This window comes from Pinus tabuliformis, chromosome 8, assembly GCF_031772625.1.
Source record: "Pinus tabuliformis cultivar Carrire ecotype Pingquan chromosome 8, CPIR1, whole genome shotgun sequence".
NCBI lineage: Eukaryota > Viridiplantae > Streptophyta > Pinopsida > Pinales > Pinaceae > Pinus > Pinus tabuliformis.
The window spans coordinates 1763159426-1763172593 of NC_142294.1; the positions used below are offsets into that span (position 1 = coordinate 1763159426).

General features: G+C 39.5%; 1 protein-coding gene across 1 annotated transcript; it reads right to left on the minus strand.

The window, feature by feature from the left end:
- Nucleotides 1–8902: 8902 nt before the first annotated feature.
- Nucleotides 8903–10726, minus strand: LOC149243184 (CBL-interacting protein kinase 2-like). Its single transcript, XM_089367771.1, has one exon. The coding sequence runs from the start codon at nucleotides 10354–10356 to the stop codon at nucleotides 9238–9240; it is 1119 nt and encodes a 372-aa protein (XP_089223897.1). The 5' UTR covers nucleotides 10357–10726; the 3' UTR covers nucleotides 8903–9237.
- Nucleotides 10727–13168: the final 2442 nt, after the last annotated feature.

Consider the following 13168-nt stretch of genomic DNA (forward strand, 5'->3'; position numbering starts at 1 on the left):
CTACAGATTTATTGACTAAACCTTTGAATGCGATGTCCATGGCTCTCTGAAATGTGGCACCAGCATTAATCAAACCAAATGGAATCTTTCGATATGCGTATGTGCCCCATTTAGTTCTGAACGTGGTTTTCAACTGATTATCAGGATGTACCAACACTTGATTGTATCCTGAAAATCCATCCAAGAAAGACATTAATTCTGAGCCCGCCACTGCCTGCAATATCTGTTCCATAGGTGGTAAAGGAAAATTATCTTTTTGACAGGCTTTGTTAAGGTTTCGAAAGTCGATGCAAATCCTAATATCTCCGTTTTTGTTTCTAACAGGTACCATATTGGAGACCCATTTAGAATGTCTGACGGGAAAGATTATTCTGGCTTTCAATAACTTATTGAGTTTAGTTTTTATCTGATTTTCTAAATTGGGATGGATCTTTCTCAACTTTTGTTGGATAGGTTTTTCGTTATCGATCATGGGAATAGTATGTTGGATGATGGAAGTGTCGTATGTTTTGAGTTCATCATAATTCCAGGCAAAAACATTTTTATATTGTCTCAAAAGACAAATATATGCTAATTTTTCTTCAGGGGCTAAGCTGAGACCTAGATTAATGTTTTGTGGTTTGGCATCGATTCCTAAGTTTACTAATTCATAGTTCAAAGTTGAACTTTGTTGTTTTGAATTGGTAGACCTTTTAAACCAATCTTTCAAATCGTACAAATCTTCTAACTTGACCACCGACTTAGGTATAGCATTATTAGTGCTATCTTGTTGCAATTGTCGAGCATGTTGGTCTTTGTCAATTATTTGATTGGAGTAGGATCCTTCAGATGTGAGGAAATTTACAATATCAGGATCATCGTTGAATGCTCTCCAATTTGTGATGTTATCAGGAATAGATGGTCTAAAGATTAATTCTATTGAAAATCTATCTGGACTAAAATCTTCTGAAGGAATAAGCTTAGAAGCTACGTTAGCCAAAAGGTCTGCACTTGCATTTTGGAGTCTGGGAACTGAAGAAATATTAAATGCTATAAAATGCTCAGTCAGATCTTGAACTAAGGATTGATAATGTTTTAAATGACCTGATAAGCAATGTATAGTGTTACGTACCTGTCTAACCACAATCTCAGAGTCTCCGAAAACTTGAAGGTACTTGACGTCTAACCCGATTGCTTTATACAACCCTTGGACCAAAGCCTCATATTCTGCTATATTGTTGGTGCAATCAAATTTGAGTTTGCACGTTAGCATAATTTTATCTCCTTCTGGACTAATTAGAACGCATCATGCTCCTGCTCCTTCGTTAGATTTAGAACCATCAAAAAATAATTTCCAAAACAAAGATTTATTTACAGGTTTATCTAAAAAATTGATACATTTTGAACTATCTGTTCGAGAAAAATTTTCGACTTGGGATAAAACAGAGTGTTCTAAAAAAGGTGATGTATGAGCATTAAAATTACCGAGGAAAGAATCTACTGAGTAATTGCCAATAATGCTACTATTATACGCTACTGGCATTTTCCCCCTCTAGCTCCATTACTATGTATTTCTGATATAGATCTTGTTCAACTTTTATTTGATTTGGTTTACCATTGTAGGGCAGCCACATGTGCGACCAGTCAGTTGCGAAGTATCCATGAAGTTTTTCTGACCAATCTTTGCTAAGAATTAAGCCATAATATTCTGGAATATCAGCAACTAAAATGTCAATAACTTGACATACCTTTGGGTTGATGACAGCCTTATGGTTACTTGATTTAGTTCACCAATCACTTCGACTTGATATCGATCTAGCTGAACTATGCGCACAACGGATTTCTGCGGTTGAACGTTTAACTTGGCACATATGGATTTTGGTAAAATATTCAATGAAGCACCAGAATCCACCAAACAATTGTGCACATTTTTATTGAAAATTTCATAAGTAAGGAGAAACGGGGGAGTATGAGATCTCGATCTTCCTCCAATTAGAGTGATGTCATTTGGATCAATCTTATTGATCGCATTAGTTGGAGGTCTTCCCATGTTATGGGAAGCTTGAGAAAGTACAGTGGCAAGAAAAGGTGCAACTGGCACAACATGTAATTCTTTCAACATTATCTTCTATTGATGCTTTAACTTGCTCAATTCGTAAAGAGTGATTTTGGCCCTAGTCTTTTTCATGTCTTCTATAATATTTTACTCCATTTCATCCGACACGATCAGTGTTTTAGATGGAGTTGATGCATCTGTTTGGACTGGGCTGGTTTGAGTCGCTTTAGATGTCGTTTTCTTTGTTGCGACTTTATCCTTTATTGGAGAGCTTGCGCTCTTTGGTTTAGGGGTAGTCTGGGGAGGATCAAGATGATTTTTACTTCGTGTGCTAACTGGGAATACTTCTTGATCTTCTTCTTGTGGGAGGATGAAATCCCACATTCCTTGTAATTATACAACTTCTTCTTCATTAGTTTGCCCTTCAATGGCAATTTCCTCTTCCTCTTCTTTAGATTCAGCGTTTGAAATAACATTGGGTGGCTTTGAATCCGTTGAAGGGTCTCTTTTAAAAGCTCTGTAGGGCTTTTTTGAAGAAGTTTCTGCTACATGCTTTTTGATGTCGACCATTTCATTGGACATGGTCTTTAGAACTTTCTGCAATCCATCCAAATCGAATGGATCTTTTGTTTGTTTCTTCTTAGAGTCTTCCTTGAAGGTGACTCTCTTGGATTTCCGTTCCTCTATCACGGATTTCTTTTCCAGGGCTATTATACGTTTCTCTACTGCTATTGCTTCTTTCATGTTTTCGGCTAAGGTTGTTTTATTAGCCTTGTCCACGAAGATTGCTATGTTTGATGGTAGAGCAGTGATATACCATTCACTTCGTACTTCTTCGTTGGGCTGGGAAGCAGTAGGAATTTTGTTTAGGATTTTATTGAAACGTAAATTGAAATCTTTGATAAGCTCTCTAGATTCGGCCCTAAGGTTGGATAGGTCGTTGATTAGCGTTGCCGTAGACCTATCATCACCAAACTTGGTCAGGAATTTCTCTTGGAAGATGTCCCAACTAGTGATGGATCCAGAGGGTAATGAGAAATACCATGATCCGGCTGTTCCTTGCAGAGTATAAGGAAAAAGCCGAACAACAACATCTTCATTAGTAACCCCATTGAGATTAATGGATAGCATAAAGTTGTTTATGTGCTCTTCTACTAGCATGCCTACCTCGGAATTAAACTTAGGCAGCCATTTCTCAGCATGGGCCGGTATTTGACTCAAGGGTGCAAGCATCAAGACTGCCCCAGGGTTATTAAATGGAGATTAGACCATTACTGAACTTCTAACGTAGGAAAGTGTAGAAGATGATCCCTACGGTTGGGAAGATGAGGATATTACGATTGCAGATGATTGAGGAGGAGTTGTGGGGGTTCTAGTGGACGGATGGACGATGATCTGAAGTGGAGGAGTGGATGGTTGACTTCGCGGTGAAGAAGTTGAGATGGATGATGATGACGAGAGAGTCTCACTGTCGGACTCTTTAGGTGATTTCCTTGCTCTTTTCCTGGTGGGAAGAGGTAATTCGGTTGGCTGAACGCCAAACTTTTCACTCTTTAATCTGGTCAGGGGATGAGCAGGGTTATATTGCGAAGTCACGCTGCCTTGAGATTTATCAGACCTTTGAGGAGAAATAGAAAATCGCTGAAGTTTGTGAATCAGAGATTCGACTTCAGGAGGTTCAATAGTAGATTGTTCTGAAATGTCAGGGTTTGTAGCAGCGGTTGATACTCCAGCGACTTCTAACTCTGGATTTAAGTGTAATGGAGAAGTCGGGGGAGATGGTGAGGGCGATTTACTCTCAGAATGGTATTCAGATTTAGATTTACTTGCCATTCATAGTTCAGGCCCTCCTTCTAGCGCCAAATATGTTGAAGCCCCGAAAATCGGGTCTACAACAAGGGGGATACCTGCCCAGTCCGGACCTTGGTTGGAAGCTCCTTATCCGTTTGGTATAGCGGGTCCGACTGGGGATATGGGACCAGTTTCCCAATCTATGAGTGTGTGTGTGTAGAATTTGATGTTCCTGATCTAACAGTTCCTAATTAAGATATTCTAATTCTAACTTTAATCTAATGCTATGCTATTGTAATCTAATAAGTAGCAACATCTAAGTCTATACTAACCCGGGATGTAATTCTTCTATTATGTGATCTAAAAATATTTCTAGTAACAACTGGTAATAAAGATCATTCAGCTATTATAAGAAAAGAAATCAATAAGGATGAACCACTTCGCATAAAAAGTTAGACGAAACAGTTGTGAAAAACATATCGCATAATGAGCTATTCATACATTAAGCATAAATAAATAGCTATCACCGTACAAAAGTGCCAAATGATAACTTAGGTATTCATGCAATAATACATAAACAACTAAAAACTGTATATCACTTTAACACATAAGCAAAAATGGTCAAGAGATAAAAGTACCATTTATGACTAGTCCTACTCATGAGCTTCAAGCGACAATGATTTATCTCTCCTTGCTCTAACATCCACTAAGAGTACAGAAGTGCAACATCAATAGCAGATATCAAATGCAAACATCAACAAATCTTGTTCCATTCATTCATCAAAACCTCCTCGGAGGGTGCAAAAGTGCATGTTCTGAGGACAAGTTTTTGATAAATTTCTGGACCCTTCTCTAAATGCATGAGAAGGGTTTAAATACTACTAACTAAATCTAATAATAACTTATTTACAAAAATTCAGGATACAGTTTAACTGATCGTCCTTTTTCTAAGCAAAACTATTTCTAAAAACTAAATCTAATATCTAACTATATCTGCATTTACTCCTTAATGTTGCAAGCATTCGGTATTTGCTTGGGTAGAGTCGGCTGAGTGTCTTCCACTTTCGGTTGAGTTAAGCAAACAGAATTGGCAAGAGTTGGCACCACCTTCTTAGCAAAATTGATGATATACTTGAGAGTCATCCACTGACTCTGTGGCTTTACCATGTATGCCCAGTAATAATTCAAGTTAAACTTGGTTAACCCTTGAATTGCTTCTGCCTTTTCTTTAGCTTTCTGTTTCGAGTTTGTTTTTATCATTTCTTTTTTGCAATTTTCAGGCTTACAGGTGACTGAGCAGTTAGAAGCTTTCCTTCTTGAGCAAGTTTTCTCAGCGATGTGCGATCGGAAACTGCCTCTGTTCCTTGATCTGGGCTTCTCTGATGCGTTTTTTGCCTTTTGCGCCTCTTTCTTTACCGGGTATAAAGCTCAAAATTTGTAAAAATGAATCTTTCGTGAGCTCTTAACTTTGAACATTAAACTGTATGTCTCTGATATCAACATCACTCAGTACCCATTTAATCATGGCTGTAAAATGAAATGTCTGTAATGGATGGCTCAGCAACGTTCTGTGAATCTACGGCTCTGTTGCATGCAATACCTATTTGTAAGGGCATATTTTCTCCGTCTTTAAACATTGGAGCTTCACCCCTTTTCCTCATAGCTTCCTGCACATTGCTTTGTGTAACTTTTGTTCCTCGTTCCTGCAGTTCACAAGTGAGGAGAGAGTAATGATAATAAATAATGACAGGAAAGCTTTAAATGCTACGGATATGCAAAAACGAGCCACCTTATGTGAACTGGCTCTTTGAACAACACACAACCATATTTTATTAACAACTGGCATATAACTCATTAATTATCATTAAAGCGCGTAACCAGTTCTTGGTTCATGGAAAAAAAAATTCTTGAATATTGAGCCAGGAAAATCTGCGATGGAATGTTTCTGCGATTTGCATCACAGTATCGCATTTCGCTGTATCGCATTACCACATTTTTTTCATGCTTTGTTATCGCAAGGTTGTTTGATCGCAACATCAGAAAGATCGCAGATCGCAATATCGCAAGATCGCGGATCGCAATATCGTTATGTGTCTTTCACGCAATTTTGCGAGATGCAATATGTGATATCGCATATCGGCGATTTTTAAGGTTTTCCAACGTGATTTTTTATTAATGCATGCGATGCGATGGAGTTCGCGTCGCAATCTCACATTTTATCATTTTAACTCACAAGAAGATGCCCTATCATTCTTTGTGCGATGCGATATTTCTCAAGGAGTGACATATAAGCACTAATTGATTTTTTTTAATTTTTTGACTAAGGGTCCCCACTTATATAGTGTTATTGCTAATATTAAATAAGGAGGGGGGGTGTTGGTGGCCACAACACCGCTTTGTGACCCTCGGTCTTCAGTGGAAAGAGCCAACTGTGATGCTCAATTCGGACAGATTCCTCTATGGGAAGGCTTGATTCTTCAAGCTCTCTGGTGCTCGATGCTACCTGTGGTCAGCTCGGCCCTCTGTCTCCTCTGCTTGGCTTTACTACTCTTTGTGCTCAGTCCTCCTCTTAGGGTTCACTGTTCACTGTCTCTCTTGGTTACTTGGACTCTTCAATCTGAATCTCCCTTCTGATCTCCAATCTCCCATTCGACTGCCTCCGTTCATGGCTTTAGTCATTCGATCCTCGGCCTATTCATTTCCTCTTCTTCATGCGTCGATTCACCTATCACCTGTGTGCTTGGAATTCCCTGTTCAGCGTCAGCATAACGCTTAGGAAGTAGCCACGTGTCTCCATCAGAACTGCACCAGCCCACTTGTCGATTTGTTTCTTTCTCCACCGTGGCGGTCAACGGATTCCAAATCCTCTTAAATTTCAGCTTTATCCCCTGCCAATTCCGCTCTATCTTTCGGGCGCAATCTCAGTCGTCCGATCTGGGCTCCTCTAGATCCAACGTCATTCGCACGTCGAGCACGGTTGACTTGCTCGACCGATAATGCGCGATCACGGCGGTTTTTCTCTCTCCTCCACTGCCACGCATCAATCGCTGATTGTGATCGCTCCGCTTTCTCCAAAACCTCTTACCGTTCAAGGGCGTCCCGATCAAACCATCGGTTTCCAGGCCGTGGGTCCCACCATCATACATTGGCGCTTTTTCCTTTTTCCGCCCGCGGTCCTCTGGCTCCCTGATGTGACCGAGTGCTTAAGCCCTACCATTTCGGTCCTGTTTGCCTAGTGATGCGTGTTAGCGTGCTAACGGGCATTGAAAACCAGCTCCTTTTCCCATTCCGGGGCTCCCAGGGGCTATTTTGACCTCCTGCGCAGTCTCCATGGGCCTCGGTCAGCGCGCCTTGACCGAGGTCCTCGTTGTTCCACGCTAGCTACCATGGCCACTGGTTCAGGGTGTTTTCGATTGCTGTTTTGGATTCTTCAAGGATTTGTTTGACCTGTTTTAGTCACAGTTCTATGACAATCGTTTATGGATCCGATTCGAATCAGGTTGGCATTAAGTGAGCTATTTAAACTGACTAAGGATAATGAACTAAAGGATAATGATAGGTTGACTTTAAGCGAGCTCTTAAACCAACTCGGGATAGAACTACTCTAAGCGAGTCATCCGAGAGCGATTCAAATGAGGAGAGATAGGTTGCAAATTCATGGTGAATGCCTTCTTCATATTATGAGGGTCTGTCAACAATGACCAGTTGACAATGAAAGTTTGGCCATCTTAGAGTACACATAGCCAATTGTGAGCAGCCTTTGACAAATAACAAAGGTCATTCAGAATTCACCCCCTTAAAGAATGTATTTGGCATAATTAGTTAGTTTGATATTTAAATAGTTTACTTACGTCCTGTATCGAAATATTTTTAAAAAGTATAAGAATTATACATCTTTCCTATACCCAAAAGTGATTTTATTATTATTATTATTATTATTACTTTTAATTGTTTTATTGTTTTAAAAGTTGATTATGTTATTTCACATTAATATCTAAATATTTTATTTATAGTTGAGAGTGAGAATGGAATTTTTTTTACCACATCTTCTAGTCAACAACAAATTGAACTAGCAGAATGAGAGTAGGATTATTGATATTTTATAATACTTTTAATTAAAACTAACCAAATACGTATATTCATTTTTGTTTTTAATTATAGCAAAGTTTATATAACATTGTGTTATTTGATATGAACACTCAAATATTTTATTTATATATGAGATTGAGAAAAATATTCTTACCACATCTTCTAAGTTATAATATCAACAATGAATTGAGTGGCATTATTGATATTTTATAATGTTTTTAATAAAAATAACCCATATATATATATATATATATATATATATATATATATATATTAGAAAGTATTTTATTTTTATTTAAAGAAAAACACTTGTCAATTAGAAATGGAATATTGAAAGAATTAAATATTTCCTATATTAAAATGTAGAATAAATTTCTAGACACAACAATAATAATTAAAATTTTATAAAAAATTAAGATTCAAAATAATATTATTTTAAAATTAATAATTTTTTAAATATAAAAAATATTTCAAAAATACAAATTAACACCCATCACAATATTAATAACAATTAAATTTATTAATAATATTAATATTTATAAATTTAGATTTAATTCTAACTTTTCCATAAATTAATATTAATAATTTCGTAATTTTAAATAAAAATTCCCATCATTAAAAATAATTTACTTTATGTAAATGAAGTTACTGAGAGTGTGACGATCATCACGTTTGAAATTATAATAAAGCAATCGCCGCAACACTTGTCAAAATTAAGAGAAATATTTTTTCACTCATATGGCTGGTGACAAAGGGAGATAAAAAATAATAATTTATATATAAGTTTGATGAGTACATCCCACGCCAAGTTTCTAGTATGTATAATTTTAATTGGGTGACAAAAGAGATTAAAAAAATAATTTATATATAAATTTGCTAAGCATATCCCACGCCAAACTGAAATTTTAATATGTATCATTTTAATCTAAGTTTTACTATTAATTTGATAACTTAATTATAATAAATTTTCACACCGTATTAAAAAAATAACTTAACACTATACATTTGTTGTTTTGCACAGGGCAGATGTAGCCAGGTAACTTGAATTGAATCCAATGCCCAGAGCTCCCCACTAAGTGGCGCGGCGACAATGACAAATGTGCGGCCGCAAGGACCATGTCAGAGTTCAGAGTAATACACTTATTGATTAGAGATTTTCCGCTGCAAAAGTTTTCCGATTATAAACAATTCCGATAATGAATGGAAACGTCCGATGGAAAAGTGGCCCAAACAACCACGTAAACATGTTACAAGATAAGGGTTGCTCTATAATTCCAAAGGAACAAAAAAATATAAGATGAAGTATTCACCATCATTAAGTGTTAGTCGCCCCATGTCCACACGATGTCTTTGAGACCGGGCCTCAGATCTTGGCTGCAGAATTTGCTGTACTCCAGTGTATCGCCGCTGGTTTTCCTAAGCTCCACCACGAAAAGCGACGGAGTGACTTCGAAAATCTCAACATCAATACACAAATGCCCCTTCCGGCCCTGCTCCGACCCCCGGCGCAACTTCACTTTACAGTCCTTTGACTTCCTAAAACTGAACCGAAAAAGCCTGGCGATCTCCTCCAGTCTAGACACTATGCTCGACGCCGGCTGAGTCGAGGTGAACCGCGACTCCTCCTTCACGACCTCGTCCTTGAATAGCCCAGATAGATTGAACCCCGGCGACAGGGAGATAATGTCGAAGGCGTTCAGACATGCCGGCTTAGGGACGCAAAAAACAGAGTCCACGTCATCTAGGAGGCCGGCATCGACATCATCGTCGGCCTGCGGGCGCTTCAAACCCCGCCGGAACCAGGGGTCCTCCATGAGCTGCGGCACGGTGATCCTCGTCTGGGGATTAGGTTCCAACAGCCGGAGGACGAGCCACCGGACTTGGGAGGAAAACCAGGGCGGGCACTTGTAGTCTCCCTTGCAAATCTTGTTATACATCACTATCAAATTCGCGCCCTGGAACGGCAGGTAACCCGCCAGGAGCACGAACAGTATGACCCCGCATGACCAGATGTCGGCCTCGGCACCACCGTAGCCCTTCCTGGTAATGACCTCCGGCGCGACATAGGCCGGGGTGCCGCACGTTGTGTGGAGAAGGCCGTCCTGTCTGAACTGCTCCGGCAGCGCGCTGAGGCCGAAGTCGGAGACCTTCATGTCACCGTTGTCGTCTAATAACAAATTCTCCGGCTTCAAGTCCCGGTGGTACACGCCTCGGCTGTGGCAGAAATCCACCGCGCTTATCAGTTGTTGAAAATACTTCCTCGCCTCTTCTTCCTTCAGTGCCCCCTTGTCTACAACCTGGTTGAAAAGCTCGCCTCGTTTAACATACTCCATGACGAAATAAATCTTCGACTTGCTCGCCATCACTTCGTAGAGTCGAACGATGTTGGGGTGGCGTACCAGTCTCATGACTGAGATTTCGCGTTTAATCTGCCCCATCATGCCGATCTGGACGATTTTTTTCTCTGTCCATGGTTTTAATTGCAACGCTCTCGCCGGTCTTCAGGTCTGTGGCGTAATAAACCTTGGCAAACGTCCCTTGCCCCAACAGCCGGCCTAACACGTACCTCCCCATCAAAATATTAGGCTTCATCTTCAACTCTGCTAGGTAGCTAACAAATCACAAATCTGTCCGCTCAGCTATCTTCAATGTATTGGGTTTGTGAGACCTAAATGCACGCCGTTCTAGGAGTGTTGTAGAGGATCTCTACTGTTGTTCTTCCTTATGCTTGTCTGCTAGTGCTTTGAGAAGTTGGAATAAAAGATGGGCTTTGAGAAGTTGGACAAAAGATGGGCTTTGAGAAGTTGTCAGCAACTAACATGTCAGGCTAGAATAAAAGATGGGCTTTGAGAAGTTGTTGTGTTGTGCCAAACTACTTCAGTGGAAACTTTATCAACAATATCAACGAGTGTAATCTTTTTCCAACCACGCACATGACACAAAGGTGGACAATTTTTTCCAAGTCGTATTTATCCATGCTTTAGATTAAGCAGTTTGTTGCTTTCATTTGCTATTAGTTTATTTTTGACCAAAACTTTATGCCAAAACTTTGACCCAGTCTTATTTATCCATGCTTTGTTGCTTTGATTGAGTATTAGTTTATTTTTGACCAAAACTTTATGTCACTTTTTTATATTTATATATCTATATATATTATTGGTTGTAAAGTGATTAATTTAAGTTTTATTATAGATTTTTTTTAGTATTTTATTATTTTTTTTAAATTTATTTCTTTTTTATTTAGTTTTTTTTGTTTTCTATTATTTCAATTTTCATAAATTATAGTTTTTCTCCCTATTATATTAAAAATATATATATATATTGTAAGCTGCGGTGTTGCTCTTCTTTTTCTATTACTTTAAATCAAAACAAAACAGTATATATTTGGTTGACTTCAACTCGCCTTCTTGGGGAAACCGAGTTTTTCAGCCACCTAAAGTTCTTAATAGCCGACCAAAAATAAAAGTTCTAGATTTATCCATGCTAAATAAACTAAACAGTCTTGCATATTTCTATTTCTACTTGTATGCATATATCGATTTTCCTCATCTATTACTTTAAGCAAACTATAATTATCTATACTATGCAGCTTCATAAAAAATAATACATATCTATACTCAAACAGCTTTTGCCACTGGTCGCTGGTTTGTCTCCCCGTTGGCACCCTGTTGTCCTTCCCTTATCATTTGCTGAATTTCCTCAAGCTTCTTTTCTTGCATCTCCAATGTAATCTGAATAATCCTCAACTCCCTCCTTAGGTTAGGGACTTCTTGCGCCAATTCTGCCATCTCTGTTGCAGCTTGTTCCAAGGCTTTAGCCAATAATCTCTTCATCACCCAGTAGATATGCAGGGACTGCTTAAATAGGGACATTCTGCCTCTAGTATTGCCAGGGTCATGGAGTAAAAATTCCCAATCTTCCATCTCTGAGTCAGACTGAGCCTGAAGCGAATCTTCTTCCATGTTCTGGATAATCCTCCTGATTCTTGGGTTAGTGTTCTGACTGTAAGCCCTTTCTGCTTGTTGGATTTTCTTATCTAACGATCTACTTGTTCTTTTAACAGGCCTCCCTCTCTGCCCCTGTCTTCCTCCCCTTTCTCCTCTGTTTCTGTGCGGTCCTCTGCCTCTCCTGCTACCCGAATCCAGCCTGCTACCCGCGCCTCTGTCTCCCCTTTGTCTGCTGCGTTGCCTTACCTTTTCCTCCCGCTGTCCTTACTGCTCTTCACTGGTTTGCTGGGTATCCCGACCTCCTACGGTTCCACCTCGTTCCTTGCTTCGCCTGCCTTGTCCTTTCAGGTCTTCCTCTTCCTTAGAATCGTCATGAATTTCGTATATCTCTTCCACTATTTCCTCCTTCGCTAATGCCTTGCCCTTTCTGTCCCTATCTTTGCGTTCCGTGGCTTCCAATTCCTCTACAGCCCTTGCTCTCTTCCTGGTTTCCATAGTATCCTTAGTAAGGTTTCGGCACAATTTCTCTCTGGGGCGAATCTCCACCACCTTTCTTCCTTTCACGCTCTGATTTCCAAACAAGTTTCCTCGTCGTCGTTCCTTTCGTTGCTGCCCGTTTATAATCCTCCTTGCTTTGATCTGCCTACCTACCAACTTAGCCTTCCGCTGCCACCTGTTATTTTGCCTGCTGCCTTTCCTATCAATTATCTTTCTATCCTCATTTCCATTTGTGGACTCTGACATACCGTTCTTTCCCCCTCTCCGATCGCTTGAGTTAATTATCTTGCTGTGGGGTGGTTGTTTCTCACCTGTCGTCGCACACTTCTGCTGAAATGTACCTTGCTTGCCCATTATGCCACTCCCCCGCCTTGACTGACAATCATTTAATTTCTGGGATTGCCGATCCATCTCACCTGTCCGTTGCACGGATGTTACGATTCTCATTTGTTGCTTGCTCATGGTCATAATTAATGATACCGGCCAGGTCTTCCCATTCTCTGTTGGGTCGCAACATTCTCCATTGATTGTCTATTTTGCTATTTCGATCCTTACAACCCCAATTCGCGAGGAAATCTGCCGCTCGGTTTCCATTCCTTTTCACATGGTTAAAGATTTTATAATCAATCCCTTTTAGTAAGTCAGCCATTTCTTGAACAATCCCTGCAGTTCTCCAACTATTGGTGATCTGCTCCCAATTCTTCCCGTTGTTAAGTTTCTTCAGAATTTCTATTGCTATCTGAGAGTCTCCTTCTATTTCCAGATTTCTATAGCCATTTCTAATCGCGATTCTCAAGCCTTGGTGGAT